General features: G+C 41.5%; 1 protein-coding gene across 2 annotated transcripts in view; it reads right to left on the bottom strand.

The window, feature by feature from the left end:
- The window catches only part of SNAP25 (synaptosome associated protein 25), an 86,930-nt gene that overhangs the window by 20,519 nt on the left and 46,532 nt on the right, over positions 1-19,879 (bottom strand). For both annotated transcript variants that reach the window (XM_045808963.2, XM_045808955.2), the window contains exons 2-4: positions 9,607-9,742; positions 7,629-7,670; positions 887-935 (exon numbers count right to left, since the gene is read on the bottom strand). In XM_045808963.2, the coding sequence (XP_045664919.1) occupies positions 887-935; positions 7,629-7,670; positions 9,607-9,678 (163 nt within the window). In that variant the 5' untranslated portion in view covers positions 9,679-9,742. The remainder of the gene's footprint in view (positions 1-886; positions 936-7,628; positions 7,671-9,606; positions 9,743-19,879) is intronic.

The following is a 19,879-nucleotide window of genomic DNA, read 5'->3' as shown; positions in this document are numbered from 1 at the left end:
ATTATTTTTCTCTTTATTTTTTTTAAATTCATTTAATTAATATATAATGCATTATTGATTTCAGAGGTACAGGTCTGTGATTCATCAGTCTTATATAATACCTAGGGCTCATTACATCACATGCCCTCCTTAATGTCCATTACCCAGTCACCCAGTGGCTAGAATTAAATAAGCATTGCCATATGACTAGATGTACTGAGAGAAAAAAAATATCCTTCTAGATTCCACTTTAGAGTACAGAGATGATTTTCATTGATTGTCTGATTTTCACTGCTTCTAGCATTTCCGAAATAATCAAAAAGCAATTTAAATATTTTAAATGGTTCAATTTCCCATTTTCCAATGATCTCCCTCAGCTTACATCCTGTTAAAGACCTAACAGGACCTAGTTACTGAAGGAATCCTCACGATGACTTGGAAATCAAAACTGCCAGATCCTGAATTAGGATGGTCACAAGAAATGGACACGATATACCATTCTCTCATTCTATCTAGGGATTATTACAAGAAAACTAAGTTTATGGGAAAAATTGGGGGATCAGAAAAAAGAGGATCAGAGAATTCTCAAACTGCCCAAAATACTACCATTAAAAGAAAATCCAAAAAAATGACTTTTGCCTTCAAAATTCTGTTACTCCAAATATATATAACAGGGAGACTAGTGACATTCAACCAGTCACGAAGGCCTCAACATTCCCATATATTTACCAATCTTCTCAACAGCGAAAGGGAAAAAAGCAAGATGATGGAAACTCTAGAAACTTCATACTCAAATACGCATATAAATAGGTTGAAAGGACCACCTGTGTATGCACAAATAATTTTTTTGAAAAAATGCACTTTATTCAGATGACGAATTGTTCTTACTTAAGAAATCTCAACTTACCTCCTTGTTCATCCAACATAACCAAAGTCCTGATACCAGCATCTTTACTCTACATTCCAATAATGGTAGCAAAGTTGAAAAAGAGTTAGAGAGAGAAAAGAGAGAAAGAGAAATCAGTAAGGGGACAATTAGCCCTAGAAATGGAAAATGAAGAAGGACCAAAGGAAAAAGAGGGAGGAAATAGGGGAAGAGTACTAAGGGCTGGGGAGGGACTCAGAGGAAGGGGTCACCTGTGGACTTGCTTTATCAGTGAATCTCAGGGTAAATGAGGGGGCTGTAGCTTAGTCTCCATGGGGGTAGGGCTGGGGATGGGGCTTGGCATGGAATTGGAATACACAACTTAATATTATACTGTGGATTTATATTTGCAAAACAAAAATGCCTTATACAACACCAACCATAGGAAGCAAATCTTTCAAAATCTTCTAGACTAAATCTTCTCTGGCACGATACATCAGGAAGTTTCCCTCAGTGAATTGGGAAGGGATGCTCCACTGGAAAGTAAGAAACTTTGGGGCTGAGATTTTCAGGTTTATCTAAAGAGATGACTGCTTCACAAAGGTTGAGAAATGCAGCCCCAAACAGAACTCACCCTCCCATTTTTTTCTCTACATGGAAAAGTTCTGTGGGATTTAGAAAACCAATGGACAGACAAGAAATAAAGGCTCTTTATTCTGAAATCTAAAATTCTGCACAATAATAGAATGTGAGAAAATAACTCATCCACAAGCTTTTCCACAGTTCTTTTGTGCAGAAGTCTGGAAAAGGCACTCCTCATCTCACTCTACATGATCTAAACAAACCGAACGGCCCCTGAACTATTTGGTGCAGGGGAGTGGGAGGTGGTGGGTAGGGGAAAAAGAACACAGGTATTCGTATGGTTTAACCTTAGAAATCATCATTGATGGGAATTCAAACTATTTAAGGAAAGAATTTTCATTTTATAGGGTGATTATTAGTAAGTATAAAATGGCATTATTAATGGTTTGGATTAATTGCTTTTTCAAGGAATGCTCATGGTGGCCCCTAGAATAAACTCAAAAGGAAGACATCTCTCATGGCACCATTTATTTTCCACTGACTTATTTATTTATTTATTTATTTATTTATTTATTTATTTATTTATATAGATTTTATTTATTTATTTGACAGAGAGAGAGGCAGCCAGCGAGAGAAGAAACACAAGCAGGGGGAGTGGGAGAGGAAGAAGCAGGCTCCCAGTGGAGGAGCCCGATGTGGGACTGGATCCCAGGACTCCGGGATCACGCCCTGAGCCGAAGGCAGACGCCTAACGACTGAGCCACCCAGGCACCCCAGCCACTGACTTATTTTAAACTAAGAAAGAGAGAAATGTTAGTGGAGGTCAACAGAGGGTTTTTGGGGTTTTTTTGTTTCGTTTTGAAACAGTATTTTAACAACTCAATAAGGCTTCTAAAAAATAGAGCACTGAAAATGTTTTCTGTGAGTTTTATAAACTCACCATTTCAGAGAATGTGTGTAGTTGGCTCTCGTAGACAGGAAAAGCCAAGTTGCTGCTTTTTTTTTTTTTAAAGATTTTATTTATTTATTTGACAGAGAGAGAGACAGCCAGGGAGAGAGGGAGCACAAGCAGGGGGAATGGGAGAGGAAGAAGCAGGCTCCCAGAGGAGGAGCCTGATGTGGGGCTTGATCCCAGAACGCCGGGATCACGCCCTGAGCCGAAGGCAGACGCTTAAGGACTGCGCCACCCAGGCGCCCCCAGCCAAGTTGCTTCTGAACACATTTTGGTGGGCTTTAGTTGTGAGGTTAGGAATTCGTTTGGAGGAGAGCTTAGGTTGACTTTGGGAGTCATCAACAGAACAGACTGTGGAGACAGACTCTGCCCTGGGGTCCTGGTGATTTCATTTCCCAGCTGTGGAACCTCGGGTAAATGTCTTAATTACTCTGTGCCTCAGTTCCCTCATTTATAAGACAGCAAGAATAATAGTTGACACGTCATTGAGTTGTCATGGGAATTAAATGAATTAGTATGCGGCACATGCTAGAATGGTACTGGCTTAGAGTTAGCATGACATAAGTGTTTGTAAAATAAATTACCTTCAGAAAATGCATCTCTACAGGATATTTGGCAAATGAAAAATACTGTCATTGCCAACTACCATCAGAAGCTTCCAGACCACTACCTCCCAAACGTTAATGTGCATACGAATCCCCTGCATAGGAAACATCTTATTAAAATGCGGATCCTGATTCAGTAGGACTGAGATAGAGCCTGAAATTTTGCATTCTGAATAAGCTCTACCACCTAGTGCTACTGCTCGTGCCAGGATACCTATGGAGCAGCAAGATTCCAGAGCCCAGGACACATTTCAATATCTTTTACGTAAGTGTGTTGTAAATGGACATTTGTCTACACTGGCCTGTGTTTTAACCATTTCTGTGCCCAGATAGGGACAGAAACATCTCCCTCACTTCCCAGAGTACTTTTAAGGATAAAATGAGCTACAGAATGTGAAGGCTTCTAAAAGTTCAACTCTATGGGAGTCTATGGTTCCAAAAAGCAATTAAGATAAAGGATTTAATTTGTATAAAATCTTGATCCGTTTAGAATGGGCTTCTGTGTTTGTCTTCTCAGATCCTTCTGCTTTTTGCAGAATTCTCAAAGGAAAAAGGAAATATGGTAGAAGTTGGTGGTGGAAGGGAAGTGCTATGCATAAGAATTCACACTCTGGGATCAGGTAGACCTGGGTTTTAATTTCATCTCTGCCATTTGTAGCTGGGTGTCTCAAGCAAGTTACTTAATCACTGCGTACTTCAATTTCCTCCTTGGTAAGACAGAGATTGGCATCGTAGTAAAAGGTGGCTACCTAAAGAGTCAAGTTAGATTATATACATTTGATGATGATACCTCTGGGTATAGTACCCAGCACATAGTAGGTTCTCAATAAATGTTAGAACTTACATTTGACGCCACTATTTTGCTGACAGTTTTTATCAAAATAACTGGATTATTCTTTGGGGAAACTAGAAATGCAAGGGAGGAGAAGGGCAGGGATGAAGACAATATTTCAGGGAAGGCAGAATATTACTTTCTCTTATTCTTAACAAGTATTATATTTTAATAGCTAGGAATGAGAGGAGGTGGTTCCATTTTTGTCTTAGCTCGATTGTGGTTTCTGTTTGAGATTGCTGGGAAAATTGTCTACCTAAAAACCATAAAGTTGGAGATATGAGGGATTTTTTTTTCATTTCTTTCTTTTTTCTTTTTATTTCTTTTTATTTTTCCTTTCTTAGATGAACTAAGACCTTTTCTAGAACATTTTTAAGTCTTTCTTTTGTCATTCTGAGATGCTTTCCCCAAAGTCCAACACATCTGAGCTAAAACCAGGACTCTCCAGGCACTTTCTTAACTGCTAGAATTCCAAAAGACCCCATATCTACCTCTGATCCAGAAAAGAACTGCCCCGCCTCAATCTTCCAGTTTTAGTAGAAAGTCTGGCATAACAAAGACATGGCTTTAGAATGCTTATTCTCTTCTCATTGCCAAGATGTCTTGAAAGGTAAGTTGGGATGAAAAGAAAAGATGCTTAAAACATCCATGCAATGTGGAAGAGCCTCAGTACCTACCACTCCGTGAAAGCTCTAGGTGGTACTTCTGAACTGGCCTGTCCTGAGCCAGTGAGGCTTTTCTGGGGTGACTTTTCATAGCCCAAGGTCATTCATGTGTAGACTTCATTTCTGGCACGTAGTGTCAACAAAGTCAACTTTTTTGCCTGGAACCATATATTCTCCTCTTGAAGAGACATTCATGACTCTGTTACCAGAATTAATTCCATGCTCCAAAGGCAGGTAAGGCCTTGACTTTGGAGCTATTTTCATACCTGTTTTCCTGCATGATGCCAATTTATATCTTCCCTCCCGCCCCCAAAGTTAGGCCTTCCATGCATGTTTGTTGGCGTGCAGCCATCAAAAGAGCCAGTTTGCAACTCTAGCCTGGGAACCAAGTGCTATATGATTTCTCATCTTTTTACCTGTGTATGGTATCCAACTTTTCTGAACTTTCCCAACTGACTTCTATGTAACTTTACTTTGTCCTTGAGATGCCAATAATGGCTTCTATTAAAAAGGAAGTTTCTATATCTGGCATTCTGTTACACCCTAAAGTCTGTGAGGGCTGGCAGAAAGTCCTATATTGAACCGAAAGTGGGGTTGTCTGCCTTAGGGAGACTTCACAAGCTTAGTAACCTTTCCCATCTTTGAGACTAAATTGCAATAAGAATTCAGCTCAATTCAAATTACATAGCACTGATGCACTTTGGGATCCTGGGCAAGATCCTGGTATTTCAGTGCTCATTTTTGCCAAATGATTTCTGGCCTTGATGAATATTTAATGCTGATTCTCTTTAAAGAGAATTTCTTTTTTGATTGAAAAGCAGACTACCATCTGAATAGCCAATGCCCTAGACATAAGGGGTATTTGACCATCAATATAAATTAACCCAGGAGGAAGTAAGAGCAATCAATTTACACTAATAATGCCTTACTCATAATTTCCTAAGGATAGAAAGTCTAACAGCCTCCTCTCATTTATGAGAGGTAGGAACTAGCTTCCATCTGTTTCACCCCTAGTTCTAAGATGCAACCTCAAGCCTGATCAAGAAATCATTCAGGTGGGGCGCCTGGGTGGCTCAGTAATTAAGCATCTGCCTTCGGCTCAGGTCATGATACCAGGGTTCTGGGATCGAGCCCCGCATTGGGCTCCCCGCTCAGCGGGAAGCCTGCTTCTCCCTCCCCAACTCTCCTTGCTTGTGTTCCCTCTCTGGCTGTGTCTCTCTCTGTCAAATAAATTAAAAAATCTTTAAAAAAAAAAAAAGAAATCGTTCAGGAGAAACAAAAATGTATGATTCAAGTATCCTACTTCAATCAATAGAACTTTTGAGACTTTCTCCCCCCTAGAATAAATGAGAGCAGACACTCCTTACTCAAGACTGGTCAACACTGCTTGCAATTTAAGAAGAGGCAAAAAAAAAAAAGAAGTATTCATTGGCCCAAAGACTCCGATGGCTGAGGAGCCAGTTCAGGTGATGCATTCTGACGCGTATACTCCACCATGTCCCACGTTCTAGGCAGGCTTTCAACACTGCACGGGTGGACCGATGGGTGATAGTCCTGGTATTTTAGAAATTTACTTCACGTGTGCACACACGTAAATGAAAATGAAAAACGAGCCTGGAGGCTATGGTTGAAGGTCATAAAGAGGTATAACATAATTATGTCAGCTGACATGTCGGTTCCCTTCAGGTCAACATGAGAAGTCACGTGGGACTGTTAAGAAGATTTGTTCCTTTCGCTTGTTCTCCTGATGGATTGAGGGACAATAAGTCAACTCTGAAAGCCTCGCCAGCACTCAGATTTAGAATGCCTGCCTCCTTCTTGGTCCTCGAGTATTTCTGCATGAGTGGTGTTCCCAGGATAGAGCAAAGACAACATTTCTCTTCATTTAGAGAGGGAAAGCTGCCTTCTGTGCTCCTTTGTTGGCCTGCCTTCTGGGGTGGGGAGGTGCAGTTTGTGCCACACTGCAGGCTAAAAAGCTCACTTTTCGTGAGAACAGATTTCATTAAGTGTACCTCCCACCCTTCCCCAGTGCCCTGGGGAGCTCATGGTGCCCCCTTCTCCCCACACCTCCTGTAGCAATTCACGTTTAGCTAATATTTTATTTCTCGGTAAGAAACTCAAGCTGCAGAAATAAAGGAAGATGTTGGCTTCTGGAGTGTGAGAGGCGGCCGAACTTCCTTTTAGCCTTATAACATTGATCTTTCTTTCCTTTCATGTCATCGCATAAGCAATTTACAGTAGCGTGAGGCAAGTAGACTCATTTAATCATTCTGCTCGAGAACACGTGAGATCTCTAAAAATGATAACCACACATGAATTGATAAGCAGTTTCAAAGCATAGCTAAAACAGCATTTCACTGAATAAAAACTATTAGGCTTGTTTTATTCAGTTAAGATAAATATAGCCCATCCCATTCTTTTTCCACTTCATCTCTCCCAATGGGCAAGTTCAATTAATCCACTTATTCTTCCTGGTTGACTGCTGCTCTCCCCAACTGGAGTGAGCAAGGTTTATTGTAAATGCCCTTTTGATTCCATTATTGCTATCTGCCCTATTTTACCCATTTAAAAATAGTTTGGGATTCATTAACCATGCCTCCCAAATGGATGTTCAGTCCAGAGTCGGGAATATAAAAGAGCTTCTATATTTGCATTATGGATTTGAAGTTCCTTTGATCAAAGAATTTTCCTATTACTTCATGACTTTTAGTGCCTGACTCTTCAATATTACAATTTCTGAAAATGTTGTATCTATGGGGATATATATTTTTAAAAGTCATGTGTGGCTAAATCAAAACAGAATATCAAGTTTAGAGGCGACTTAGAGGCATCAAAATCATTACAAGTGAAGTTTTTATGTAGGTAATATCTTTATATTTGCTTAAAGTGTTTCAATCTTCTGTGATTTCTTAGGAGCGTTTACTTGGAAATACCATCCTTCTCTACTTCCTAGACTATAAAGGTAGCCAGGGCTGGGAGGGAAAGGGGATCCTTTGATGGCTACCTGACATCTCCCTCATTAATGTGGATTCCAGGTAGGCTACAAGGGAATCTGCGGGATCATGGCCTAAGAAAAGGCAGTAGGGTCTAGGAAAAGAATATGCCGGCAAAAGGGATTAGTTTATCTTAAAATATGGCCACTCCTTACCTCTTCAACCAGTTGGAGCATACGACGGGTGCTTTCCAGTGACTAAGATAAAAAAAAAAAAATTATGAATGCAGGATCCAGAGGTCTTGGAAAATCTGAACTACTCTCTTCACTTGAGAAACACAAACAGTTACTATCACATATTCTTTCGAGTTTGTAACGGAACACATTTTCAATCTCTCTCCTATCAGTCTTTCTACATAATAAGATTCCCTAAAGCAATTACATTAAAGCTTATCTTCTAAAATCAAAACCATATGAAGCTGATCTTGATATCAAAGACAAAGTAATCTGGAAAAGATAATTTTGCATATGCAGGATGCATGAAAAATTATCTCAAATACTCAGAGGATTAATTTGGCCTCCCTGGACCAGGAATATTGAATTTTAAACACAAACACAATTTCTCATGAATTGAGATGAATCCAACATCAAGTTTCTTATAAAGCTTCTAGAAACACAATAGCAAGTTCTTATCAATACAAATTAAGCTGTCGCCTTGGGGTGAAAAAAAAAATCAAGCATGTTTGAAATAACTAGCCTATAGGAGACAGCTATAATAATTATCTTCATCCTTAGATTAGACAAAGTGAGATGGAAAGTCTGAAGTCAGCACTGGTCCCTCAGGCACATAATTGTCACTTTTTTCTCAGTTCCTTTGAAACTACTAGACTCCAGCAACCAGTGTGATTTCTCAAGGCTTTGCTTTTAAGTGACAAACTTATTTTGGACAAGATTCTGCAGGAGCGGGAAGAACATTAACTTTCTTGGAAGAGCTGTTAGGAGGCTGCTAAGCAGTTGAAATAGAACGGCTGTAAGCAGTGGTATGCTCGTAAATGCTAATAGATATGAATACATGAATATGAATCAGATATGAATATACATATATGTATAGGCGTATTTAAGTTTGTTATTTTCCTGATATAAGGGATAGAGAGCACAGAATTTACAGATAATCAAATATACAAAGCCCTTGATTATAAATTCCATCCACGTAGCCAACTCATTCACACAGAAAGCTTTTGTTAAGTTTTGCTGAACTCTTGGGTCCTTGCTAAGCATGCAATGGACAAGTGTAGTGCTGACATGAATGTTGGTTGATATTTTCATTTGCATTAATGAGTAAGAGGAAAGTGAAACAATGGAGAAATGTTGGGACTTTGCTAGTTTGTCAAGACGCAAGTGACTTCTTTGCTGAAGAGAATAAAAATTCTCAAATACTAGAATATTCTCTCCATGTTTGGGGTGTTATTTAAAGAGTAACGGCTAGAGACATGCACACTTTTAAGTTTAATCTATGTTATTAATATTTTCTCCACTTTCTTAAGTCTAGACAGTCAACAAAACAGTAAGTCAAACCCTGATTCCTGGATATAAATGCCCTTAACCTGTCTGATTTTTAACTACAGCAAGGCATCCCTGAAGGTCAACTTGGGAAGATGTATAGTAACACAGTGTTATATGGTATTCCTACACTATACATTTAACACAAGTCAAGAACTTCAAGAGCATAGGTAATACAGGAAATACAGCAAATAATTAAGGAAATACAGGAAATAATTAAGGAATACAGGAAAATAATTAAGAAGTGATGAGTTTTGAGTATTTATTGTCTTTTATTTTTAATATAATCTATTTAATTATCAATTTATATAATTTAATTTTAATACCAGCTTGCAAGAGTCTGGAAAATGTAACAATCAGCTCTCAGAATTAGGCAGCTCCGGACACCCAAAGACATTGCTTTTCTTAGAGGATCTTGACTTCTCTAGATTGCTAGGAATTGGGTGTTTAGGCTAAGACATTAGTCGTATGTAGGTTTATCAACCCATTCCTGTCTGTAGAGGTGCTAGGTGTAGAGAAAATCAGTCATACTCCTCCATTTTAAAAATGGAGATCTTAGAAGACATTTTCCGCCTGAACCTGAAGAAGACAAACTACTCAGCTCCCCAAGTTTTGCTCAGGTCCCATCCCTCACCTCATCAGCCAGCTGGTCAGCCCTTCGCTGCATCTCTTCCAGCTCATTGCGCATGTCCGCGTCTTCGGCCATGGTAGCGGTGGGGGGGTGGCTGGGTGCTTGGGCTGGGGGTCAGTGATGGCTTTGGACACAGAACCTGGAAAAAGCAGATGGAAACATGTGAGAGTTTACGTAAGTGCATGTAGTATGTGCAAATAGGAGATCTAAATAGCCCACTCTGTTTCCATGACTCAGTCATCTTCTGAAAGAGAGAAGCCATACTCAGACAAGGCTCAACAGAATTTTGCTGTTTCTTCAAAAGGTGCATTATGAATGCATACTTACCAGCTTTACAGTGGAGACAGATACCTGTCTACCTATGAAGCATTTTTAAGACACAAACCACCCAAGAGTTTGGAATGGTGGTGTGGAGGGATGTGGTTCTGGGTTAGTACACTTTTAATTTCACATTTATTTTCTATTTTTATTTTATTTTTAAGAGCTTTATTGAGGTATGATTGACATATAATAAATCCCACATTTTTGAAGTGTATAGTTTGAAAAGTTTTGACATATGTATACACACAGGAAACCATGACTACAATTAGGAAAACATATCCATCACCCCCCAAAGTTTTTTCATGCTCTTTGTAATCCTACACACCCACTCATCCCATCTCACCTACCCCTGTGCTGAGACAACTGCTTATCTGCTTTCTGTTACTATAAAGTAGTTTGCATTTCTTAGACTTATATGTAAATGGATGATACAGTATGTACTATTTTTTGTCTCTTTTTTCACTTAGCATAATGATTTTGAGATTTATTATGTTGTAGCATGTTTTAATAGTTTGTTCCTTTTTGATGTTGAGTTGTATTCCACTGCATTTAGAAGCACTGAGAATGTAGGGGCTCAGAGCAGGCCACCTCAAGACGTGCCCCTTTGGCATGCAGATTATTTCGAGCTGAAAACAATCAAGGCCCAAAAGACTCAGGAAGAAATTTTGACCTTCCCCCTAACTACCTACAAGAATTTAGATAGACCTCCTCCGGGAAAGGAGCAATCACCATTGATAACCACAGTATAACAAGAATCAGGGCTGGCAGACACAGAAGGATTTAGCAAGGTCTGATTATTACAATTCCTCCCTATGTCCCATTGTTTCGGTATGGCCCAGCAAACATTTGTTTACCAAGCATTTACTCTTTCTTATCTTCCTGTGAATTTTTTCCTTTCCTTTGAAGTTCCATCCTTAGTTCAGGATGACATATATGCCTCACTTTGCCTGACTGTCTTTGGAACACATATCTATGTGGAATCCCCATACATATATAATTAAATTTGATTTTCTCCTATTAATGTCTCATGTCAGCTGAATTCTTAGACCAGCTAAAAGAATCTTAAAGGATAGAGGTAAAATTTTCCTCTCCAGCAGGAAGCTAAAGGCAGAAAATCTTTAGTTTCCTTCGGTTGCTTTCAGAGGTTGCCAAGAAGGCTTATTTGAGTATGCACAGCTATTTTTCCTAAAGGGATGGATCCTTGTCCCTGAAATGTGACCGGTCCTTTCATGGTTACACTCTTGAAATCCCATATGATGCAAATTACAGGTAGCCAAACTGAGCTCCCTCCAGAACCAACCAGCCCCATCCCCCCCTTCGATTTTCTTTCTCCCTTTCTTTCTCTCTCTCTCTCTTTCTTTCTTTCTTTCTTTCTTTCTTTCTTTCTTTCTTTTCTTTTCTTTCTTTCTTTCTCCTGATTTCCCTTCCTTCTCAAATATTTATTATTTGTAAGATGCCAGGACAGTGTTAGGCACTAAGGATATAGTGATGAATGAGACAGGTTAAATTCATTGCTGTCACAGAGCGACAGCCTCATTAGGAAGATGGGAGCAAAATAAGGAAATTATTCAGTGTGAAACTAATTATTTGGGGTCATACCATAGCTGCCCACAGGTCACAGCAGGCCTCCCTGAGGAAGTCATGTACCCAGGAAAGGCCATCAAAGGTAGTGGGCTAAAGGGCCCAAGGAAGGGTTTGAGATGATAAATATTTGATATGCTAAAACCTTCTCTGTGAGTAACACAACTGTGGAAGGCATGGGCTCTTGCTTTGTGGCTGAGATGGTCACGTGTGCACTGGAATTTTTCCTCCCTCTTCCACGGTAGAGCACGGTGTTTGGGAAGTGGCTGCTCGGTTGGGAACTACATTGCCTGTTCCCACTGCAAGGAGGTGGTGCGTGTGGTTAGAGATGGCTCATGAGTTACAGTGGAAATGATGTGCCTCCCACCCTAAGGCCATTCAGAAGCAGCCATTCCTTCTATGTCCTCTCTTTCCCTCTCTGCCAAACAAACCCCCAGGGCCCTAGAGGATGGCCAGGCCATGAGACAGCAAGAACTTGGGCCCTTGGGATCCTGCATGGAGGCGAGCTGACAGTTAACTACAAAGACCTGAACCTTCGTATGAAATCACAGTACACTCCAGCTGTACTGCAGTACTGAAAATGTGAGCATTTTGTTTTATTATAGCAGTGGGCATTACAATAACAAAGGCAGGCCTGAAGAAACTTAAAATGGAATGAAAATATTGCATAGGAGCACGATTTCCCAACCGAAACACGTATCTGTGTTTGTCCTTTTATTGAAAATTGAAGATGGGAAAGGAACTTAGATTAATGACCTTGGAGCGATGCTATGTTTAATTATTACTCATTTTTTAAAGACTTTGTTTATTTGAAAGTGAGAGACAGCATGAGAGCGAGCAAGCAGGGGGAGCAACAGAGGGAGAGGGAGAAGCAGATATCTCACTGGGCAGGGAGCCCGACATGGGGCTCGATCCCAGGACACCAGCCAGGATCATGCCCTGAACTGAAGACAGACATTTAACGGACTGAGCCACCCGGGCATCCCCACGTTTAACTATTATTCTAATAATTATTGTTATTGTTACTTGTATGAGAGGCATTTTGTTACAAAAATAAAATGAAAACTCTTCATCAAAAATAATCAGGTTTGGGGCGCCTGGGTAGTGCAGTGGTTAAGCATCTGCCTTCGGCTCAGGGCGTGATCCCGGCATTCCGGGATGGAGTCCCACATCGGGCTCCTCTGCTGGGAGCCTGCTTCTTCCTCTCCCACTCCCCTGCTGTGTTCCCTCTCTCGCTGGCTGTCTCTCTGTCACATAAATAAATAAAATCTTAAAAAAAAACAAAAAAAAAACAAAAATAATCAGGTTCGCAGAGGCAGGCCCTCAATGACCTCATCTCCCAGGCCCACTGCTATACTGCTTTCCCAGCAGCTAAGGTTGAACTCCTCTGGGATTTTAATTTAGCACATATTATTAGACTCTCCCACACGTGTTACTCTTGTGAAGTAACTCAGACTATTCAGGGTTCCTCAATAGGAGGAGTCCGAAAGTGAATCTTCTTTGGAGATAATAGATTTCACAATTCTTTTATACCCAGTGGTTCTTGGGCAAAGTGACAAATGTGGAATCACAGTAAAAAAGAAGGAAGAAAGCTTCAGAACTACTTCCTACTTACCAGCATTTTTTAAAAAGGTAGTAAGCTTAGGTTAGGTTAGTTCTATGCACAGCCATTGAAAATGTCGACAAAGCATCATACCATGAGCCTGCTGATTTTTTAAAAAGATTTATTTATTTGAGAGAGAGAGAGAGAGAGGGTGTGAGTGGGGGGAGGGGGAGTCGGAGGGAGAGAATCTCAAGCAGACCTCCCGCAGAGTGCGGAGCCTGACGCAGGGCTCAATCCCACCACCCTGAGATCATGACCTGAGCTGAAATCAAGAGTTGGACACTTAACCAACTGAGCCACCCAGGCGCCCTGAGCCTGCTAATTTTTGAACACCAGTTCTGGCCACCATAATATGTACTCATGATATAGAGCTTTATATGCTTTGTGTTTTACTTAAATACACATCTCCACCTTGGAAATTAGGGATCTAGCAAGCAGAAACCGGAAGGAATTTACACTAAGCCACTTTCAGTGTTCCAAAATTCTAGTGTTCTTCTGGGTGGCTGGGATCTAACCCTCCAGAATAAAATGGTGCGTCCGTGGAAATGTGGAGTAGACGGTGAGCTCTAGCCTAGTGGAGCGGACAAGAGCTTGCATGAACGGTTGACTCTGGCACTCAGTTGCTGGGCAACCCTGGGCAAGTTTATCACTGTCTCTGAGCCTCAGCTTTTTTTCAACAGGGCACAAAATACCAGTCTCATAGGCTTTCTGAGGGGAATATATTATAGAAAGTTCTGACCAACCTTGTTTCTAACGATGTGGGAGCTTCGTATTCGGAAAGCCTTGCTCATTCAGGATAAGCCTGTACCCTTTGCAAAGAGTGGAACAAATCCAGGATTTGTTCATTAGCTTTCCTTCCTAACGGCTGGGCAGGAGGCCCGCAGCTGTGGCGCTGAGCACCCGCAGAAGCCCGAAACCGGGGAAACCAGCAGAGCGCCCGAGCCCGCAGTCTCGAAGCGGCACCTCTCACAGGACTGCCACGTGGAGACAAATAAGAGCATCTTCTCTCCGTGGTCTCTATCTTTGCATTTTGCGGCTGGGTTCCTGGGGGAACATCTTCCTTCACTCTAAGCAAGCCGCTGAACTTTCCTCCTGGTAGGCTGGTTTATGAGAAGCCAGGTCCTGTTCCAACCTAGACCATGATTGCTAGCTCTCTCTTCCAGGTCTATTTGCTGACGGTGCTCTCTCTCGCTCTCTGTCTCTTTGTCTCTGTCTCTGTCTGTCTCTCTCTCTCTCACACACACACACATACACACACATGCACATTCAGTTCTCATGGGTTTCCTTGGCAATCTCTTCCCAAAGTTGCTATTCTCAGCACCTGAAAAACAGCTGGAGGGCTCCCTCTGGCTTCAAGCTGACGACAGCCGACAAGGATCTGGCTGACGGGCAGTTGGTTTGATGGCAGATAAGCCATGTGGTGGATATCTTTGTTTTCATCACGTCCACGGCCTCCCCAGGAGCTCCCACACCTTAGTCCTGCTCTGAAATGTGGGGGCTGTCTGATTTGGGAGAAGGGCAGATGCATTTAACAGATCTCAAATGCACAGCATTTCCAAGCTGAAAGAGCAATGTCCACTCTCCTAAAAAGACTAAAGGGAGAGCAGGCGTGGCGCATGCCTCCGGATCCTCTGTTGGGATATGTAATGCTAGTAGTGTGTGATAAATTCTCCCCACAAACCCCAAACCCCAGCACACTAACCTTCTAAGAGATAGCACCTGAAGAGACATACTGATGTTGATTGGCAATCTGAGCAGCTGAAAGGATGGTCGGAGTGAAATGGCATCTATTACCCAGGTGGCATTGCACATTCACTCATTAGCACATTGACCCTCCATCCTCTGTCGCTTGAGCTATAGTATGGTCCCGGCCAGCAAAGCCTGCTCAGTTAAGTGAAGAAATCAGGAGCAGAGCCACTCCAAACTACTCCCCGGGGCTCTGCTGTAAGATAATCTCCCATTCTATGAAGGGTCCAACAGTATCCTATTAATTATCTCAAATCACCAGTGTTTAGTAAAGGATCTGGCCCCTAGTAGGTGTTCAATTCATGTTAATTGATTTGTCCAGTGAATGAAAGCACTGTTCTGAGCCCTACCCCCACCCCCCAGGAGCCATTTAATGTTTCCAAGTCAGCAGTTTTCCAAGTGTGGTCTAGGGCACTGCTTCTAAAACTTTGGCGGGCATCACAATCCCCAGGAACCTGGTTAAAACAGATTGCTGGGTCCCACACTCAGAGATTATGAGTCAGTTGGTCCGAGATGGGATCCCAGATTCTGCATTTCCAACAAGCCCCAGGTGCTGCTGCTGCCATTGGCCTACAGACAGCACTTTTGCATAGCTCTGGTATCTAGAACCCTGTCTCCTGGAGTGTTAGTAAGTGCCACCGGGTGGGCAGGGAGAGGGGAGCGGGGAGGTTCTGCGGTTAGCCAGACCATGGAAACGGTAGGCTCAGCCTGGGGCTTCAGGGAATTATGGCCAAATCCAGTTCACTGCCTATTTTTGTATTGGTGGTATGCAAAGGATGATTTTATAGTTCAAATGGTTAAAGAGACTCAAAGAAGAAGCATACCTTATACATGTAAAAAGAGTACGAAATTCAAGTTTCAGAATCTATAAATACAGTTTTACTGGCACACCCCATGGGCATTGGCTTCCCTGTTGTCAATGGTCGTTTCAGGCTACGAAGGCAGGGCTGGGTGGTTGCAAGAGACCACATGACTCTCAACACTGAACATGTTTATTCCCTGGTCCTATACAGAAAACATGTGCCGATCCCTGGGTTAAATCAAGTTAAACAAAAACCCTTACAGCATTCTTTATCGGTCTTTCCTACCCACGAGCACTGTACATTTCCCATAGAAAGACACGCTGTCTATATTGGTCTGAAGAAGCCCCTTCTCATGGAGCCTCCTGCAATGGATTTGTATTTCCTGCACCATTTTTTATTTTTTTATTTCTTTCTTTATTTTTTAAAGATTTATTTATTTATTTGGGAGAGAGAGAGAGAGGGAGACAAAGAGAGTGCGCAGGGGCAGAGGGAGAGGGAGAGAGAATTCCAGGCAGACTCTGCACCAAGTGCAGAACTGGATCCCAAGACCCTGAGAACATGACCTGAGCCGAAACCAAGACTTGGATGCTTAACCGACTGTGCCACCAGGCACCCCTGGACCATTTTTTAATTTAATATGTAATATGAATTTGCTTTTGATTGACGATTTCTATAGAGTTTTAGGACTACAAATCAGATTTAATCCATGTCCTGGGATGCCTGCACAGCCCTCACAGAGGTTCCTAATTTCCACGACCAACTGCAGGCCAAGGTTCCCAGCCCCAGCAGCAGCACTGGACTGCATTAGAGACAGAGATATCGGAGAAGCTGTTGCTGTCGCTGTACGTGGTACAAAGTAGGCAGGCTGCCGCTACTCCCTGATGTCAAGTATGATTTGCAAAGCTCTTCATTTTCTAATGTGGCACCCAAGTCTATGTGAGACTCACGTCAGACATGGGGCAAGTAAGATACAGAGACCACCCTTCCTTCCTTGTCAAGGGGCTTACTTATTTTCACGCATTAGGCTAAGACTGTTCTTTCAATGTAGAGTCTGGACTCAAATATGGGGTTAGGACCCAGGAAAAGAGGTGAGCATGGAAATAAGGGATGTGTGTTTTTAACAGACAATGTCAAGAGACAAGGAGAGCTATTATTCTGGGGACACTGGCCATGAGCCTAAGCACCAAAGGGCAGGAACATCTTGGAACAGATGTAAGGAGAGTATGCCCTGAGCTAACATCTATTTCTCTTCATGCTTTATCTTTTAATTAATAGGACAAATCAACAAACCCACATACATCAACACCTGTCGGCTGAATTATCACAGAGCTGAAACCTACAACTTGGTATCTTCTCAACTGCTGTTCATTCGAACAAAGCCTCTTCAGAGCAATCTCTCTTTTCTCCTACAGAACCTGCCTGCTTTCTGGAGGAAATACACTTTAAAATTCAACAAGTGTATTGAAGACTCACTGTATTCAACCAAGCCCGAAGAAGAACAAAGGGACTCTATAAACCAAGTAAGACAACTCTTCTTAATTATTAATAAAATCGCACTGACACTTACCGAGGTCTTAGTCTTTGCTGGGCCCTGTTTTAAGTGCTTTTCATATAATTTACGTGACCCTTCAATGCCATATGGCGTGCACACTATTACTATCCCCACTTTGCAGATTAGGGAACAGGTTTAGAGGTAATTCTCTATTAACCACACAGGTAAATTTGAGATCAGGAACCTGGGTCATTTTTAAAAGCATAATTTCAGGGGCGCCTGGGTGGCACAGCGGTTAAGCGTCTGCCTTCGGCTCAGGGCGTGATCCCGGCGTTGTGGGATCGAGCCCCACGTCAGGGTCCTCTGCTATGAGCCTGCTTCTTCCTCTCCCACTCCCCCTGCTTGTGTTCCCTCTCTCGCTGGCTGTCTCTATCTCTGTCTAATAAATAAATAAAATCTTAAAAAATAAATAAATAAAAGCATAATTTCAAAGCATATTTATTCTCAAAGTACATTGTGTGGCTATTTTCGTCTTTTAATCAAAAACTGAAAACTATTTTATTTTTAGTTTCATTTACATATTGGAAAATAACATAGAGTGGTTTGACAGTTACATCTCAGGATACCCCAGCTTTTGATATCATTCATCATCTCTACCAATGCTTTTAATCTCTAGTTCTTTTTTGCCCCATTTTTTGCTTATTTTAATTCTCTTTTCCTCCTAGAATGTGATCTCTTTATATCTTCTTAAATTGACAAAAGATTCATTTATGTCTCATTTTTCTTGTTTTTGGTACAGCATACTTATTGCTGTAAAATTGTCCTCTTTGTGTTATTGTGGCTCTATCCTAAAAATGTGGGCATACAGTATAGCCTTTGTTAGTTATTTTTAAATAGCATTAAATTTCAGTTTAATTTCCTCTATTCTCATTTCTTCTGTTTCTTTCTTTTTTTTTTTAAAGATTTTATTTATTTATTTGACAGAGATAGAGACAGCCAGCGAGAGAGGGAACACAAGCAAGGGGAGCGGGAGAGGAAGAAGCAGGCTCATAGCGGAGGAGCCTGATGTAGGGCTCGATCCCATAACACCGGGATCACGCCCTGAGCCGAAGGCAGATGCTTAACCACTGTGCCACCCAGGCGCCCCTCATTTCTTCTGTTTCAATTTTAATTTCAAATTTCAAGAGTTATTTGAAAGTATGGCTTTAAAATGTAAATAATAGAAAAAAATGTTAAATAATAGAGGTTTATTTTGCTTGTCATTTCTTTATTTTTTTTTAAAGATTTTATTTATTTATTTATTTGACAGAGAGAGAGAGAGAGACAGCCAGCGAGAAAGGGAACACAAGTAGGGGGAGTGGGAGAGGAAGAAGCAGGCTCCCAGAGGAGTAGGGAGCCCGATGCGGGGCTGGATCCCAGCACCCTGGGATCACGCCCTGAGCCGAAGGCAGATGCTTAATGTCTGAGCCACCCAGGTGCCCCTTGCTTGTCATTTCTAATTTTATTTTCATCATGGTCAGTGAAGGTGGCCCGTATGATTTGGTTCTTAAAATTAGGTAAGATTTTCTTTGTACCCCAATGCCTGGTCAATTTCTGGGAATGTCTGATTCGTGTTTAAAAAGAAAGTCTAGGGGTGCCTGGGTGGCTCAGTCAGTTAAGCGCCTGCCTTGGGCTCAGATCATGATCCCAGGGTCCTGGGATCGAGCCCCGCATCAGGCTCCCTGCTCAGTGGGAAGCCTGCTTCTCCCTCTTCCACTCCCAGTGCTGCTCCCCCTACTTGTGCTTGCTTCCTCTCTCTTCTCTCTCTCTGTCAAATAAATGGATAAAATCTTTAAAAAAATAAAATAAATAAAAAGAAAGTCTATTCTATATTCTACTCTGTCTTGCTGCCTATCTACATCAAATCAAGCTGAAAAGGAAGATCGGTTATTCAAACGCCCTGAAATCTTCAGTCAACTTGACCTATTGATTTCCATGTGTTCAAGTCCCTGGCAGTACTGTAGCTTTATCTTCTTACATTTCAGCCCATTTCTTGCTTTTTATATTTTGCAGCTGCATTGTCACGTAAGAGTCCCACGATCGCTACTTCTCCATAGTATATTGTAGTTTTTATTGATATTAAGTAATAGAATTGTACCCATTCACCCCATTTCACTGTTTTATTATTTGTTTATTTGTTTATTTATTTACTGCAGTATAGTTGACACATAATGTTACATTAGTTTCAGGTGTACAACATAGTAACTTGGCAAGTCTGTCAGTTATGCTACGCTCACCACAAGTCTAGCTACCATCTGACACCACACAGCACTATAACAATACCATTGACTATACACCCTATGCTGCACCTTTCATCCCCATGACTTACTCATTCCACGACTGAAAGCCTGTGTCTCCTATTCCCCTCCTCTATGTTATTTATGCTGCAGAGCTTTGGTCAGAATGAAGGGTTAGGAATATATGTCGTAGTCCTATTCCTTTCATCTTCTAAAACAAACCCAAACGACAGCAGTAACAAACGAGTTATCACCCATCTAAATGTGGGAGCTCTCATGTGGCTCGTGATTCAGAATCAAACAATGGAGCAGTCACCTGTTTTCTTTGGGTTTTTATTCTCACTCTCGAGAAGGAGCTGGTACTTGGCTGTGTCTGGAGACAGGATCTCTTTCCTCAACATATTTATAAGGCTTGGATCTCTTTCCCCAACTACAATGATACGAGAATGTGACC

Source organism: Ursus americanus, chromosome 22 (genome assembly GCF_024610735.1).
Source record: "Ursus americanus isolate L20-20 chromosome 22, mUrsAme1.1.p, whole genome shotgun sequence".
Classification (NCBI taxonomy): Eukaryota; Metazoa; Chordata; class Mammalia; order Carnivora; family Ursidae; genus Ursus; species Ursus americanus.
Note: the sequence above shows the minus strand (reverse complement) of the source record. Positions and strands in the feature narration are given on the sequence as shown.